The sequence below is a fragment of the Oncorhynchus masou genome, chromosome 33, assembly GCF_036934945.1.
Source record: "Oncorhynchus masou masou isolate Uvic2021 chromosome 33, UVic_Omas_1.1, whole genome shotgun sequence".
Lineage (NCBI taxonomy): Eukaryota > Metazoa > Chordata > Actinopteri > Salmoniformes > Salmonidae > Oncorhynchus > Oncorhynchus masou.
This window is the reverse complement of record NC_088244.1, coordinates 11,595,373-11,611,803: the sequence shown is the minus strand read 5'-3', so window position 1 is coordinate 11,611,803 and position 16,431 is coordinate 11,595,373. Positions and strand designations below refer to the sequence as shown.

General features: G+C 43.7%; 2 protein-coding genes across 2 annotated transcripts; both read right to left on the bottom strand.

Annotated features, from left to right (window-relative positions):
- Positions 1-137: 137 nt before the first annotated feature.
- Positions 138-1,922, bottom strand: LOC135527840 (5-hydroxytryptamine receptor-like). The gene is made up of 2 exons (XM_064956448.1): positions 929-1,922; positions 138-728 (listed from the first exon to the last, which is right to left on the bottom strand). The coding sequence occupies exons 1-2, from the start codon at positions 1,097-1,099 to the stop codon at positions 582-584; spliced, it is 318 nt and encodes a 105-aa protein (XP_064812520.1). The 5' UTR covers positions 1,100-1,922; the 3' UTR covers positions 138-581.
- Positions 1,923-2,435: 513 nt separating this feature from the next.
- Positions 2,436-10,719, bottom strand: ddx20 (DEAD (Asp-Glu-Ala-Asp) box polypeptide 20). Its single transcript, XM_064956446.1, has 11 exons — positions 10,485-10,719; positions 8,526-8,620; positions 8,192-8,360; positions 7,950-8,064; positions 7,196-7,338; positions 6,907-7,045; positions 6,742-6,800; positions 4,949-5,031; positions 4,704-4,809; positions 4,239-4,340; positions 2,436-4,094 (listed from the first exon to the last, which is right to left on the bottom strand). Exons 1-11 carry the CDS (start codon positions 10,678-10,680, stop codon positions 2,815-2,817), a joined length of 2,487 nt encoding a protein of 828 aa, XP_064812518.1. The 5' UTR covers positions 10,681-10,719; the 3' UTR covers positions 2,436-2,814.
- Between the last annotated feature and the right edge of the window lie 5,712 nt (positions 10,720-16,431).

The following is a 16,431-nucleotide window of genomic DNA, read 5'->3' as shown; positions in this document are numbered from 1 at the left end:
CTCTGTCTCTTATGTCATCCACTAACAGACATTGGGGGTGGTGGGATGTAGTGTGTGTGTGTGTGTGTGTGTGTGTGTGTGTGTGTGTGTGTGTGTGTGTGTGTGTGTGTGTGTGTGTGTGTGTGTGTGTGTGTGTGTGTGTGTGTGTGTGTGTGTGTGTGTGTGTGTGTGTGTGTGTCTGTATTATAGTTGTAAGTAGCTTTTCTTCCTTCACTAATTGCAATTTCACACATGCTGATGACAGTAAGTACAGACGCTAAACAGTCATACCCCTCATAAAGGCATCGTTACGGCACATACTGTACAATCCCATTAGCTACTGTCTATTCAATTCATACATCTGTACATGTGATAAAAAGGATACCAGCCTCGCTAGCATGTTTTAATATTTACCTGAATAAACTCAGGTAAAAACCTCAAAAGTGAGATGTTATTAGATTATTTACACATGATGATAGAATTCTCAATTGTATTAAATGATATTGTGCTGACAGGGCACTACAATTGAATCCTCCACAGACCAGCCTTGACTTCTGTCCAGGGGTCCCAGTTCTCAGTCCTCCTGGGTCTGGATTGATTCCTCAGCCCCTGCGGTGAAGTGAGGAGAGCAGTTTGCTGAACTCAGAGCGGAACTGTCTGGTGACCATGGTGTAGATGAGGGGGTCCACAGCTACAGGGACACAGGTCAGGATCATGGCTGAGGTCTCCAGCTCCTTCAAGACCCAGCTCTGCTGGAGAAAAGGGGAGAGGGAGGGGGTGCAGGGGCAGGGGCAGGGGCAGAGAGGAAAACAGGGGAGAGGGAGGGAAAGAGGACGGGAGAGAAGAGGGAATGAAAGAGTAGCCTACAAAATTAAACACTGTAAAAGTTGTAAATGAATATGAAAGCTGTAAAGACTAATTGTCTAATAATTTAATGATATAGACTCACTGAGTCTCTGCCCCTCGTCACGATGGCGTGTATTAGCAGAATCACAACCATGGGCATCCAGAAGAGAGTGAAGGTGATGATGATGTACCCAAAGCGCTTTGCCAGTTTCCCCTCTGTCCTCTTCTGTCCCCTCTCCCTAGCGGTGGGGGTGAGGAGACACACGGCCCTCATTCTCTCCTAAGCTTTCTCCGCTGCAGGGGTGCTGGTCTCCTCAGACACTGTGATCACCGTGCACCGTGGGAGTTGCAGAATCCGCAACGCTACAGCCGCTAGTAAGGATTTGAACGTGTGCCCCGGTGCTATCCGCGGTGCTGAAACAACAGAGTTCTGCCAACTCCAGATGTGCCTCGACACAGAGGGCCTCAGCTGAATCTCGCGGTCTGATACTTTGTTACCGTGTTGCCTGACTACTTTAAATATCCACGCGTAGTGAATAACTATTAAAGTCAGGCTGCAGCCCCACACTGGAACCAAATATATATGCGCCAAACGTCACGTGTTTGTCTACGTGACAACGGCACATCATGTAAAACAGATAACGTCTGGCCAGAGCCAGCGAAAGGATAGCTATAAGTAACCCAAAAGCCCAGATGGCGAGGATCCAAACCGGAATCCTGGCCTTCATCTTCTTGTTGTGAAGCGGAAAAGCGGTGGCCTGGAACCGTTACATGGGATCGCTGACCAGGGTGAGCAGTTGAACGCAACTGCAGAGAACATAGGTGAACTGCAGCAGGGAGCAAAGCAGGATCGACTACGGCACCTCCGCTCGTCTCCCCTCCAGTAGCACAGACAGCAGCAAGAGCGGGTGTCCAGGGAGCATTTAATTTGACCCATCTGCTTGGATGTGACCTAAAATTAGCCAGGTGATATTTCAACTCCTTCCATTGATGGTCAACAGTACCACATTTAGTTTACTCATATCTTTGCAGTTAAAACAAAATGTAAAATGTCTCCCAAACCTGCAGACACAGCCATGCTCCAAGCCTTTTCTCCTCTCACTAGGCAGCACAGAGCAAACGGAATACGTTTGATAGCAGCATCCTTGACCTAGCTATGACACATGTCAATGGGGTGAATTGGTCATAATTTAAAGTGTGTTCTGTGATTGAGTGTTATATTGAGGGAGAGACTGTTCCAGGCCTGATTTGATGAGCAGGGCTTTGCTGGCTGATTGGAGTATTCAGGTTTGATCCGTGTGACCTTGCTGTTCTAGCCTGTGTTATTCTGAGGTTGAAGACTGAGCATTTTCCAAGAATACCATCATGGCTGCATTTACACAGGTAGCCCAAATCTGATATTTTTTTCCCCAATAATATGTCTTTTGACCAATCACATCAGATCTTTTTCAGAGCTGATTGGACAAAATATTTTTTTTTAATTTAAAAATGTATATTCAGAATTGGCCCATGTTCTTCTGTGTTTCTGGAATAAGATGGAGCAAAAAATATATACTATATTATTATACGGAATGACAAGGGGCATCAAATAAGGTCTGAAAGGAGACATATTGAACAAAAGGATCTTTATTATAAAAGTACGTACACATGTACACAAAGTAGGCATAATAATAATGCACGTAGTAAAGTCATTCATTTACCATGCAATAATATTAGCGTAAGTCCACTATTTCACATTCAAACTTAAAGACCAAAACGTGTACAGCAAAATAACATTGTTACGTGGAAATCAGTGATTTCCTTAAAATAACTGAAGAAATTATTCATGTTTGTTCACCGTTTGCTGCTCCTACAAATAGATCTTTAATGTTTTAACCATCTTTAACTTTGTGTTTGTTTCACTGACAACAGCAGACATTGAGTGGAAAGAATAGCTCATGTCTTTGGCAGACTAACTCCGTGTCTCTGGTCTACGTGTGAAGCCCTGTGTTAGTGTTTTAACAGTTCCTCCATGTACACGGAGTTCATACGGTAGGCAGCCATCCAGCTGGACGCCATACTGTGGTAGCCATGGTAACCCTGGTGGTGAGAGGGGGGCATGGAGGCGTAGTAATCCTCCCAAGCTCTGTAGTAGGCCCTCCAGTAGCCCTCATAACCCTCACCATCATCCTCCTCCTCTACCTCACTCACTCTGTCCCTCTTCCTCTCACTCCCTCGATTCCCAGGCACCTTCCTCTCCTCCCCTTTGACTTTCTTAGCCGTCTCCCTACTCCACTGCTGTGCTGTAGCCTCTCTGCCCTTTGCCTTCCACAACAAAGGTTCCCCCTCCCCGGGGTTTGTGCTCACAGCTCTCCCCTCTGGTCTGGGGGATCTGTGGTGGCTAGGATGGGGTACAGACGGTGAGTTGGGTTGGCTTCCAGGTGGCGTAAACTTTGGTTTCTTTGCCCCATCCATGACTGTGGATTGCTGTGCAGATTGAGTTTGAATCGGAATGATTGGTTTGTGTTCAGCTCCTCTGGGCTGATCTGTGGAGCTCTGAGTTGACTCGTCAGCCTGACGGTCTTCCTCCATGTCACAGTCAGAGCTGGACCCATCAGAAGTCGACTCCAGAGGTGACGGGTCAGAGTTCGTCTTTAGAGGAAGCTGTGTGGGTGTTGGTGGACGCTCTCCGTTCCGTGTCATGTGTGTGTGTGTGAGTGGCACATCGTCATCCTGGAGTGTATGAGACTCCTCGTAGCCGTGCTGACCGTTAAATCCCTCGCCGTCGTCTCCGTGACCTCTGAACTGTCGGATTACCTCCACTGTCCTTCCCAGCCCCTCCCTGATGAAGCTCTGGAAGTCCAGCTCTGCCTCCTGGAAGGTCATGATCCCTGACCTTTGACTCTTGAAGGCGCTGAGCGGAGGGATCTTTGGCAGGGCATCCTGTTGCTCTTTACGGGAGAGAGCTAGGGAGGCCCCAGAGACTACTGAAGCCTTGGGAGGGGGTAGGAGGACATCCAGGGCAGGGGATGCATTTTTGTGCTTCAGACCAGCCTTAGCCACAGGATTGGCTGTGTGCTGGCTCTTACATGGTCGGCTGGGTTCAGTGCTCTCTGGGTGGACAGGGCTGGGGTCCTGATCCCTGATGGGTTTAGGGGCTGGGGATTCGGTCTTTGCCCGTCTCCTTCGCTCTGTCTTGGGGAACACCTGGGAATTAGTCCCTGGTGTCAGGGCCTCCACGGTGATATCCCAGTCACAGGGCTCCTGCATCAGCCCTGGCTCTATGGGGTCTGGAGGAGTGATGATGGGGTTAGGAGATCCATCACAATAACACAGCAACACCACACTAATGCTCCATTTGTAAAAAGATGACAGAAAAAAATATCCACAATCTATGACTGAAAGCAAAGGTCACAAGGACATTCAGATCTTACCTGGTAGAGCGCAAAGAATTAGGTTGCACTTCTGAGCGATGGCCATCATCTTGTTCTCCTCCTCGCCATGGCAACAGTAGGTCACTGCCAGCCCGTGTGTACCTGGGACAAAAGAGAAAACACTCCTTATGAGGACCCATCCACAACAGCTAGCAGGTGTGTGTGTGTGCGTGTGTGTGTGTGTAAAAGAGGGAGAGGTCAAGCAAAGTTCTGACAACAAAAGGATGCCACTCCTGCCAGCCTGAGTTTGTCATGACGACCCAGTTTGTAGTCGCCTAGAGGGTTCTGTCTATCACCTCCACACACACGGCTGAGTGATTAGCCAACCTGTTGACCTTGGGACCAATCTATAGACCGAGGTCTACAGCTAGTCTCTACTAGCAGTGTAAGACAGACATTAGGACCAGACTGACGTCCTAGCCCTGTGATGGCGGTATAATGGCTGTGTTGACAGGCAGAACTCACCAAAGCGTCCGGCTCGTCCTATTCGGTGCATGTAGGTCTCCCAGTCCTGAGGAACATCCAGGTTGATCACCAGATTCACCTTCTCAGCATCTATACCTCTGGAGGTCTGGGAGAGGGGGAGGCTGCTTTTAGCAAGTGGTACAGAAATGTTCTGTTCTTAAGGACATTTGTGAGGATAGGAGAGCCCTTTGTGAGGTTATTGTGGAGAGGAGGTAGGTGTGAGGTCATGTTGCTGAAACACTCACCAGGTCAGTAGAGATGAGTACTCTACACTGGTACTGCTTCAGTTTAGACATGGCCTCCATTCGCTGGTCCTGACTCAGACTACCTACACACACGTTACACCACATCACAGCATTGTACACCACATCACATCTGATTCAGTTATTATGGCAGTAGAATAGTAGTAACAGTAGAATATACACTGCTCAAAAAAATAAAGGGAACACTAAAATAACCCATCCTAGATCTGAATGAATGAAATATTCTTATTAAATACTTTTTTCTTTACATAGTTGAATGTGCTGACAAAAAAAATCACAAAAATTATCAATGGAAATCAAATTTATCAACCCATGGATTGGATTTGGAGTCACACTCAAAATTAAAGTGTAAAACCACACTACAGGCTGATCCAACTTTGATGTAATGTCCTTAAAACAAGTCAAAATTAGGCTCAGTAGTGTGTGTGGCCTCCACGTGCCTGTATGACCTCCCTACAATGCCTGGGCATGCTCCTGATGAGGTGGCGGATGGTCTCCTGAGGGATCTCCTCCCAGACCTGGACTAAAGCATCCGCCAACTCCTGGACAGTCTGTGGTGCAACGTGGCGTTGGTGGATGGAGCGAGACATGATGTCCCAGATGTGCTCAATTGGATTCAGGTCTGGGGAACGGGCGGGCCAGTCCATAGCATCAATCTCTTCCTCTTGCAGGAACTGCTGACACACTCCAGCCACATGAGGTCTAGCATTGTCTTGCATTAGGAGGAACCCAGGGCCAACCGCACCAGCATATGGTCTCACAAGGGGTCTGAGGATGTCATCTCGGTACCTAATGGCAGTCAGGCTACCTCTGGCGAGCACATGGAGGGCTGTGCTGCCCCCCCAAAGAAATGCCACCCCACACCATGACTGACCCACCGCCAAACCGGTCATGCTGGAGGATGTTGCAGGCAGCAAAACGTTCTCCACGGCATCTCCAGATTGTCACATGTGCTCAGTGTGAACCTGCTTTCATCTGTGAAGAGCACAGGGCGCCAGTGGCGAATTTGCCAATCTTGGTGTTCTCTGGCAAATGCCAAACGTCCTGCACGGTGTTGGGCTGTAAGCACAACCCCCACCTGTGAACATCGGGCCCTCATACAACGCTCATGGAGTCTGTTTCTGACCGTTTGATCAGACACATGCACATTTGTGGCCTGCAGGAGGTCATTTTGCAGGGCTCTGGCAGTGCTCCTCCTTGCACAAAGGCGGAGGTAGCGGTCCTGCTGCTGGGTTGTTGCCCTCCTACGGCCTCCTCCACGTCTCCTGATGTACTGGCCTGTCTCCTGGTAGCGCTTCCATGCTCTGGACACTACGCTAACAGACACAGCAAACCTTCTTGCCACAGCTCGCATCCATGTTCCATCCTGGATGAGCTGCACTACCTGAGCCACTTGTGTGGGTTGTAGACTCCGTCTCATGCTACCACTAGAGTGAAAGCACCGCCAGCATTCAAAAGTGACCAAAACATCAGCCAGGAAGCATAGGAACTGAGAAGTGGTCTGTGGTCACCACATGCAGAACCACTCCTTTATTGGGGGTGTCTTGCTAATTGCCTATAATTTCCACCTGTTGTCTATTCCATTTACACAACAGCATGTGAAATGTATTGTCAATCAGTGTTGCTTCCTAAGTGGACAGTTTGATTTCACAGAAGTGTGATTGACTTGGAGTTACATTGTGTTTGTTTAAGTGTTCCCTTTATTTTTTTGAGCAGTGTAGTAAGAGTAATGTACTCTAGTATAGTTCTCCTTGCTGGCCCTGGCCCACTCTCACCTGAGATACAGACAGCAGGAAGGCCCTTCGAGGACAAGATGTCTGCTAAATGCTGAGCCCTGTAGGGATGAAAACCATAAAAAAATTATGGAACAAAAAGACAAAATGAAACAAACTACTAATAGCTTGTTGATGTTACAGTAATCCTACAGCTGAGGGTCCTACCTGGTGTGCAGGTTGGAGAACACCAGAGCTTGATTGAAGGGAACTTTACTGAACAGCTCCAGCAGGAGCAGAACCTTCTCCTCAAACACCTTATGGGGCATGGCATGGGAGCGCACCAGCCTGTAGTACTGCTTCAAACCTGAGGGGGGGCAGAATACACATTCAGTGAAATAAAACACAGCACAATCTTCTTGCTTATCATGACCCAAAATCATGGAATATCTCTGTGTCTGTCTGGGACATGATGCCTACTGTACCTGGATGTTACTGGTTGAGCTGTGATACTGACCTATGAGTCCGGGGTCGGAGGGGTTAAGTCTGACAAAGGTGGGCTCTCTCATGTAGTGGGCCAGGTGCTGGGCAAGGGATTCTGGGTAGGTGGCAGACAGGGCTAACATCTGTTTGTTGACCGGTAGAGAGGAGAATATCCAACTAGAGATAGAATTAGGAATAAGAATATTAGAATGGACATGAACCTTCTTATGATTGTATAAAACGTAAGCCATTTTGGTAAGTGTGGGGCATGGCCAAGAGCCCAGTCTCCAAACAAACATTTTAAAGGCCCGCCTTTTGGCCACAGACACAAAATGTTGCTGTTTTAAACCGAATTTCTTTAAAAGAATATATGTATCGCTCCATTAACTTTTCTACATACGTTACATCTCTTTAGTCATTTAAGTTTACACTGAAAACATTTCAGCATCCTGAAAATATATAAATAAATATATAAAAAGCCACTGCTAAATGAATATGGGAAAGACTGATGACAATATTTTAGGTTGACAATTCTATTACATCATTTCTGATATTTACATGCCTTACTTTTTATCCTGCATGAGTAAAAGCAGGAAATGCATCACCTATGCCTTTGTCATTAATTCCAATTAGACTGGTTTGGATGTCTCCCTGACCACAATGGCTGCCAGTTTCAGTCCATTTAGGCTCTTTAAAGGTTTAGCCGCTCTAGTAATTTAATAGGATCTCTAGGAGAGACAGTGAGTCCACCAGGTGGAGTTGATGGAAGACCCGTGTGCGTGTCTCACTTGATCTGGTCCTGGAAGCTGCCTTCCTCCAGTAGTTTGTCAGCCTCGTCCAGCACAAACAGACGGATGCTGGCGGTAACCAAAAGACCCAGCTCAATCAGCTGCTTGATACGTCCTGGCCAGGGAAGAACACATCGATATACAATTAGACTTATGCCCCTGTTTGATACACATGATACTGTTGCCATGGTTATTTACCTATAAGACAAAGGAACTGTATAGGTTTGCCTACAGTCACTGACCTGGTGATCCCACAGCGATGTGGCACTTCTTGAGACTGATCTTGTCCTGGCTGACGGGCGTCCCCCCAATGAAGACATGACACTGCAGGCCCTCCATGGCACTGCCTATAGCCATCACCACAGAGTGGATCTGCACTGCTATCTCACGGGTCGGGGCTAGCACCAGCACCTGTCACAGGAAGGGAAATCTTGGTCAATACACAATGTCCATCCTATGTCAAAGATTTGCCTGTAATCTGTCCAAATATAGAGTCAAGCAAACAGATGTCATAGATGACATTCAACCTTGACATGTGAAATGAATACATGTCTCGGTTATAATAAATTGAGTCACCTGTGTCGTAGTGTTCTCCATTACCAGAGAGTCCAGGGCGATGGCAGAGAACACACAGGTCTTCCCTGTGCCAGACTTGGCCTGCACTATCAGATCTGAAATACAGCACACAGACATGAGGCATGTAGGTTGCCAGCTTCCTGTCCTAAATAACTATCTGTAAATATGATGTAAACTATGTAAACACTTGCACATGTGCGCATGCATCAGGTGACAAACACCTGAGAGCCATGCACGTGAGCCTGACGTCACCTAATAGCCTTTAAGGCTCAATCAATACCGCCCGACAAGACAACATCATCAGTCCGTTTTCGCGTTTCAATATCGTGGGCAGACTTTGAAGAGGAAGTGAGACACCACACTTGCTGTGTTTTTCTGATGCAATTTAACAGAGGTGTGGAATCGAGTCCCAAATATGATGACTTGTAACTCGACTTTGACACCAATGACTCGTGACTTGACATGGACTGGAGCCTTATGACTCCACCTGACTTGATACCCTCCACAAGCCCAAATATTAAAAATGATGCTATTAAAAAAAAAAAAAAAAAGTGTGCAGCACAGCAACTCTTCATTTAACGGATTACAGTTTGAGAAAAAGCTGTGTGCGGCAGTGCAGAGGAACGTCGGCGGGGGAATTCAGATGGAAAGATGACACCCAAAATTATTACTTTCTGATATAAAGACGACGCTGTATCAACAAAAAACGGATGGCAACTTGCAAAACATGCGGGAAGAAAATTACAGACGGAGGCGCAAACAATTTCCAAATTTGTTCGACATTTGAAGCTGTACAAAGAACGGTAAGTCGTGGCTAATACAGCCAACAGCTATATGTTTTCATTACTTTACTAGTGTACCATGTAGGCTAATATAACGATAAATCAATGAGCCTCCACCCAGTCACTCAGTCAGTGCGGGAACATGATCATTGCACACAAGATTGAGCTACAACTGGCTAGGCAGTTGGTAGCCTAAATCCTGCCTGATGTTACTTCTGTTCCTAAAACCATTGACATACATTCATTAGCCTACTGTAACCACACAGTGTGTGTGTGTGTTAAGTTTGGGCGATTGTGTACAAGTCAACATGGTCCAATTGCACCCCATAGTGATCCTCGACAGTCGATCACTACGGGGAGGGGGGGGGGTCTTTCTCATGGCTACCCATGTATTTCCATGGAAATATAACGTTTATTTGGAAAGTAATAAATATATAGATATGTTTAAAAGCATTCATGATTAGTGTAAATGTAATATACTAACTATTGCTATTGTTAAAAATATGAAATGGTATTACATTTGGTGGAGCACGTTATGACTTGTTTAGGACTCAAAACTCAAAGTTTAGGACCTGAGACTTGAAGGTCTTGACTTGAGACTTGACTCGGACTTGCCTGTTTTGATGGGACTTGAGTGCTAAGACCTGAGACTTACTTGTGACTTGTAATACAATGACTTGGTCCCACCACTGTAATTTAAGTCAATGAACTAAGTAGACCAGACCCAGCTGCTATTGCATTGGTGTCTATGGGAGACAATGATAAAAGGCCTGAGTGAACTCTTCATTTATCCACCATCTTTGGTTATTAAATGTAACAAAACATTATTTACAAAGAGAGATCTATTCATATTTTTTGGAGAACACTATAATTTGTTTACAAGCATGATAACTGTACTTTTAACTTATGCTTGACGCAGCTTGTTGGCAAATCGACGTTTCTCAACGAGCTCAAAGCACGTGAATGCATCAAACTAGTATTTACGACCTCCCAACTGGTAATTTCCACCATCCCACTTGGTAATCAACGCGGCATAAATTCAAATGAGAGTCTAAACAGACTAGAAAACAGACTAGAAACTGACTAGAATACAGGAAGTTGGGTGGTTAAGACGTAAAATTGCTAGCTAGCTAAGACGTAACGTTAACTACTGTAGACGCTGATGACCAAATCATACCGAGTCCGCATCGCCCCAACGGAATGGCTTTGAGCTGGATTGGAGACGGTTTCTTGAATCCAGAAGCCGCCAGTCCGTCGAGCACGGGCTGCGACAACAACAGAGCGTTGAAGTCGATACCGCCCGACAAGACAACATCATCAGTCCGTTTTCGCGTTTCAATATCGTGGGCAGCCTTCTTCATTGAGGAAGCCATGTTTCAAACAAACCCGGTAGTATCGCGAGATGTTGCTGTTTCTCGTTATTAGACGTTTTCTTTTTTGTGTCCCTGTTTGTCGCCATCTACTGTACGGTTAAAGATGGTGGATAAATTAAGAATGCGTAAAGGGGTGGCTCTCCTATAGGCACCAGTGCGATAGCAGCGGGGTCTGGTCTATGTGGTTGTTTTGGTCAATAAAGTATGTCTGTTCTTAGTCAGAGTCCTATGAGTCAGAGGGAAAATCTCAATTGCATACTCATCGAGTCCTCTCTCCTCGTCTCCAAGCAAGAGGCCCGCCCCTCTGACATTCTCCCCCAATGGGTTTTGAGAAGGAGAAGAGGAGAGAGGACGTGAGGAGTATGTAATTTAGATCTTCCCAGTGCATCGTCTCTTAACATTTATTTAGATGATGTTATCCATAAAATCTGCATCTTTTAATGATAATACCAGATAGCTTTTCTTATTATCCGATAACACACACACAGACACAGACACATACATGGTGAGAGAGAGGGATAAGTACATTTTAGGCTACCAGGTATCTCACCACAAGCAATTATGTCAAACTATGGCTGTTCAAGGAAGCTATCACGTAATGGTTTTTCTCATACTTCTCCTCTGAACATTTGAATAGGCAGGCCTGTCATTGGTCAGCTGTCCACAAGTAAACTGTCCCTGCGAGAGGCGATGACCCGTCAGGTGAGAGGAGAGAGCAGATGGCGCGCCGGAGGGGACAGAGTGACAGATCTGACAATGCATTGAGGTATGGGGTTGAGGGGTTGAAGGCTTTGGACTGAGGAGAGTTATACATTTAAAGACTGGCCAGATCATGAAATTAAATGCAAAACATTTTGATTTCTGAAACACATTCTAATAGACAGGAGTAAGCCCCTTGATGTGATGAGTGAATTACAATATCTGGATAACTGAATTATTAGAAAATACAACTTGAATCCCCTTGTAGATGTATTGCATGTAAAGAGACAATGAAGCAAAAAGGGGCATGTAAAATTATCCATGAGCACCAACATGGGAAGTTCATAGGAACATGTCAAATGAAAGCTAAGAGTCTATATTTTTTTATGAAATTAAGGCATAGATACATTTTCAATATGTTCTATCTTCAATACTAGAAATTAGAAAGTGCTTTCATTTCTGGTCAGATGGAAAAGGGGTCTTTGAAAACATCTACCAGAAACAGTCTTAAAAGGTATTAGAAATATATCAAAACACAACCATGTTGAAGTAAAGACCCCTGCCAAATATTAAAGACTTATATTTAGTATTTGCCTTCTGTAAGTTTGAGACATTGCCCTTAGCCTTCAAATTCTGTTACCAAAATCCTGCAAAATCCTTTCAAATTTCTCATTAGGAGGGAGGATAATAAAAGACCAGAGAAGTAACATCTAGTTATATTGTGTTTTTACTGATATCTATTTGGTTCATTAATTTTTATTTAACGAAATTGGTAAAATAATTTCCAAATACTGTTATGTTCCGCTAACTGGCATACTGTTATGTTCTGCTAACTGGCATACTGTTATGTTCTGCTAACTGGCATACTGTTATGTTCTGCTAACTGGCATACTGTTATGTTCTGCTAACTGGCATACTGTTATGTTCTGCTAACTGGCATACTGTTATGTTCTGCTAACTGGCATACTGTTATGTTCTGCTAACTGGCATATTGTTATGTTCTGCTAACTGGCATATTGTTATGTTCTGCTAACTGGCATACTGTTATGTTCTGCTAACTGGCATACTGTTATGTTCTGCTAACTGGCATACTGTTATGTTCTGCTAACTGGCATACAGTTATGTTCTGCTAACTGGCATACTGTTATGTTCTGCTAACTGGCATACTGTTATGTTCTGCTAACTGGCATACTGTTATGTTCTGCTAACTGGCATACTGTTATGTTCTGCTAACTGGCATACTGTTATGTTCTGCTAACTGGCATACTGTTATGTTCTGCTAACTGGCATACTGTTATGTTCTGCTAACTGGCATACTGTTATGTTCTGCTAACTGGCATACTATTATGTTCTGCTAACTGGCATACTGTTATGTTCTACTAACTGGCATACAGTTATGTTCTGCTAACTGGCATACTGTTATGTTCTGCTAACTGGCATACTGTTATGTTCTGCTAACTGGCATACTGTTATGTTCTGCTAACTGGCATACTGTTATGTTCTGCTAACTGGCATACTGTTATGTTCTGCTAACTGGCATACTGTTATGTTCTGCTAACTGGCATACTGTTATGTTCTGCTAACTGGCATACTATTATGTTCTGCTAACTGGCATACTGTTATGTTCTGCTAACTGGCATACTGTTATGTTCTGCTAACTGGCATACTGTTATGTTCTGCTAACTGGCATACTGTTATGTTCTGCTAACTGGCATACTATTATGTTCTGCTAACTGGCATACTGTTATGTTCTGCTAACTGGCATACAGTTATGTTCTGCTAACTGGCATACTGTTATGTTCTGCTAACTGGCATACTGTTATGTTCTGCTAACTGGCATACTGTTATGTTCTGCTAACTGGCATACAGTTATGTTCTGCTAACTGGCATACTGTTATGTTCTGCTAACTGGTATACTGTTATGTTCTGCTAACTGGTATACTGTTATGTTCTGCTAACTGGCATACTGTTACGTTCTGCTAACTGGCATACTGTTATGTTCTGCTAACTGGCATACTGTTATGTTCTGCTAACTGGTATACTGTTATGTTCTGCTAACTGGCATACTGTTATGTTCTGCTAACTGGCATACTGTTATGTTCTGCTAACTGGCATACTGTTATGTTCTGCTAACTGGCATATTGTTATGTTCTGCTAACTGGCATATTGTTATGTTCTGCTAACTGGCAAACTGTTATGTTCTGCTAACTGGCATACTATTATGTTCTGCTAACTGGCATACTGTTATGTTCTGCTAACTGGCATACAGTTATGTTCTGCTAACTGGCATACTGTTATGTTCTGCTAACTGGTATACTGTTATGTTCTGCTAACTGGCATACTGTTATGTTCTGCTAACTGGCATACAGTTATGTTCTGCTAACTGGCATACTGTTATGTTCTGCTAACTGGCATACTGTTATGTTCTGCTAACTGGCATACTGTTATGTTCTGCTAACTGGCATACTGTTATGTTCTGCTAACTGGCATACTGTTATGTTCTGCTAACTGGCATACTGTTATGTTCTGCTAACTGGCATACTGTTATGTTCTGCTAACTGGCATACTGTTACGTTCTGCTAAGTCTGCTATGTCTACAGATGTCTACAGATGTCTACAGATGTCTACAGATGTCTACAGATGTCTACAGACGTCTACAGATGTCCAGACAGGCCTTGATCTGGACCAAACATAGACATTCAGGATTGGTCCAGTCCGGACCTGACCAAATCTGAACCAATCATAGACGTCTATGTTTCACAGGTTTGAAGTGCGAGGAAAGTTTAAAAAGTTTAGGACAGGACAGTACAGTAGAGTACAATACACTTGAGTTGAGTACCCTGTAATGTACTGTACTGTACTGTACAGAACTATACTTTACTGTACTGTTCTGAACTCTACTATACTGTACTGTTCTGAACTCTACTATACTGTACTGTTCTGAACTATACTGTACTGTTCTGAACTTTACTGTACTGTTCTGAACTCTACTGTACTGTACTGTTCTGAACTCTACTGTACTATACTGTTCTGAACTATACTTTACTGTACTTTACTGTACTGTTCTGAACTCTACTGTACTATACTGTTCTGAACTATACTTTACTGTACTTTACTGTACTGTTCTGAACTCTACTGTACTGTACTGTTCTGAACTATACTTTACTGTACTTTGCTGCACTGTTCTGAACTCTACTGCACTGTTCTGAACTCTACTGTACTGTACTGTTCTGAACTCTACTCTACTGTACTGTTCTGAACTCTACTGTACTGTACTGTTCTGAACTCTACTTTACTGTACTGTTCTGAACTCTACTGTACTGTATGGTTCTGAACTCTACTGTACTGTACTGTTCTGAACTCTACTGTACTGTACTGTTCTGAACTCTACTGTACTGTACTGTACTTTTCTGAACTATACTTTACTGTACTTTACTGTACTGTTCTGAACTCTACTGTACTGTTCTGAACTCTACTGTACTATACTGTTCTGAACTCTACTTTACTGTACTGTTCTGAACTCTACTTTACTGTACTGTTCTGAACTCTACTGTACTGTACTGTTCTGAACTCTACTGTACTGTTCTGAACTCTACTTTACTGTACTGTTCTGAACTCTACTTTACTGTACTGTTCTGAACTCTACTTTACTGTACTGTTCTGAACTCTACTGTACTATACTGTTCTGAACTATACTTTACTGTACTGTTCTGAACTCTACTGTACTATACTGTTCTGAACTCTACTTTACTGTACTGTTCTGAACTCTACTTTACTGTACTGTTCTGAACTCTACTGTACTGTACTGTTCTGAACTCTACTGTACTGTTCTGAACTCTACTGTACTATACTGTTCTGAACTCTACTGTACTGTACTGTTCTGAACTCTACTATACTGTACTGTTCTGAACTCTACTGTACTGTACTGTTCTGAACTATACTGTACTGTTCTGAACTCTACTGTACTGTTCTGAACTCTACTATACTGTACTGTTCTGAACTCTACTGTACTGTACTGTTCTGAACTATACTGTACTGTACTGTTCTGAACTCTACTGTACTGTTCTGAACTGTACTGTACTGTACTGTTCTGAACTCTACTGTACTGTACTGTTCTGAACTATACTGTACTGTACTGTTCTGAACTCTACTGTACTGTTCTGAACTGTACTGTACTGTACTGTTCTGAACTCTACTGTACTGTACTGTTCTGAACTATACTGTACTGTTCTGAACTCTACTGTACTGTTCTGATCTCTACTGTACTGTTCTGAACTGTACTGTACTGTTCTGAACTCTACTGTACTGTACTGTTCTGAACTATACTGTACTGTTCTGAACTCTACTGTACTGTACTGTTCTGATCTCTACTGTACTATACTGTTCTGAACTCTACTTTACTGTACTTTACTGTACTGTTCTGAACTATACTGTACTGTTCTGAACTCTACTTTACTGTACTTTACTGTACTGTTCTGAACTCTACTTTACTGTACTTTACTGTACTGTTCTGAACTCTACTTTACTGTACTTTACGGTACTGTTCTGAACTATACTGTACTGTTCTGAACTCTACTGTACTGTACTGTTCTGATCTCTACTGTACTGTACTGTTCTGAACTCTACTGTACTGTACTGTTCTGAACTATACTTTACTGTACTTTACTGTACTGTTCTGATCTCTACTGTACTGTACTGTTCTGAACTCTACTGTACTGTACTTTACTGTACTGTTCTGAACTCTACCGTACTGTACTGTTCTGAACTATACTGTACTGTACTGTTCTGAACTCTGCTGTACTGTACTGTTCTGAACTATACTGTACTGTACTGTTCTGAACTATACTTTACTGTACTTTACTGTACTGTTCTGCTCTCTACTGTACTGTTCTGAACTCTACTGTACTGTACTTTACTGTACTGTTCTGAACTCTACTATACTGTACTGTTCTGAACTCTACTGTACTGTACTGTTCTGAACTATACTTTACTGGCATACTGTTATGTTCTGCTAACTGGCATACTGGTATGTTCTGCTAACTGGCATACTGT

Excerpts from the sequence above, each read along its gene's own strand:
- LOC135527840 (XM_064956448.1), bottom strand. The coding sequence starts at position 1,099 with ATGAGGGCCGTGTGTCTCCTCACCCCCACCGCTAGGGAGAGGGGACAG. Across the intron at positions 729-928 it reads TGACGAGGGGCAGAGACTCA|AGCTGGGTCTTGAAGGAGCT; the intron begins GTGAGTCTATAT and ends TTTCTCCAGCAG.
- ddx20 (XM_064956446.1), bottom strand. The coding sequence starts at position 10,680 with ATGGCTTCCTCAATGAAGAAGGCTGCCCACGATATTGAAACGCGAAAA. Across the intron at positions 4,810-4,948 it reads TACTCATCTCTACTGACCTG|ACCTCCAGAGGTATAGATGC; the intron begins GTGAGTGTTTCA and ends CCCCTCTCCCAG. Across the intron at positions 4,095-4,238 it reads AATTCTTTGCGCTCTACCAG|ACCCCATAGAGCCAGGGCTG; the intron begins GTAAGATCTGAA and ends TCACTCCTCCAG.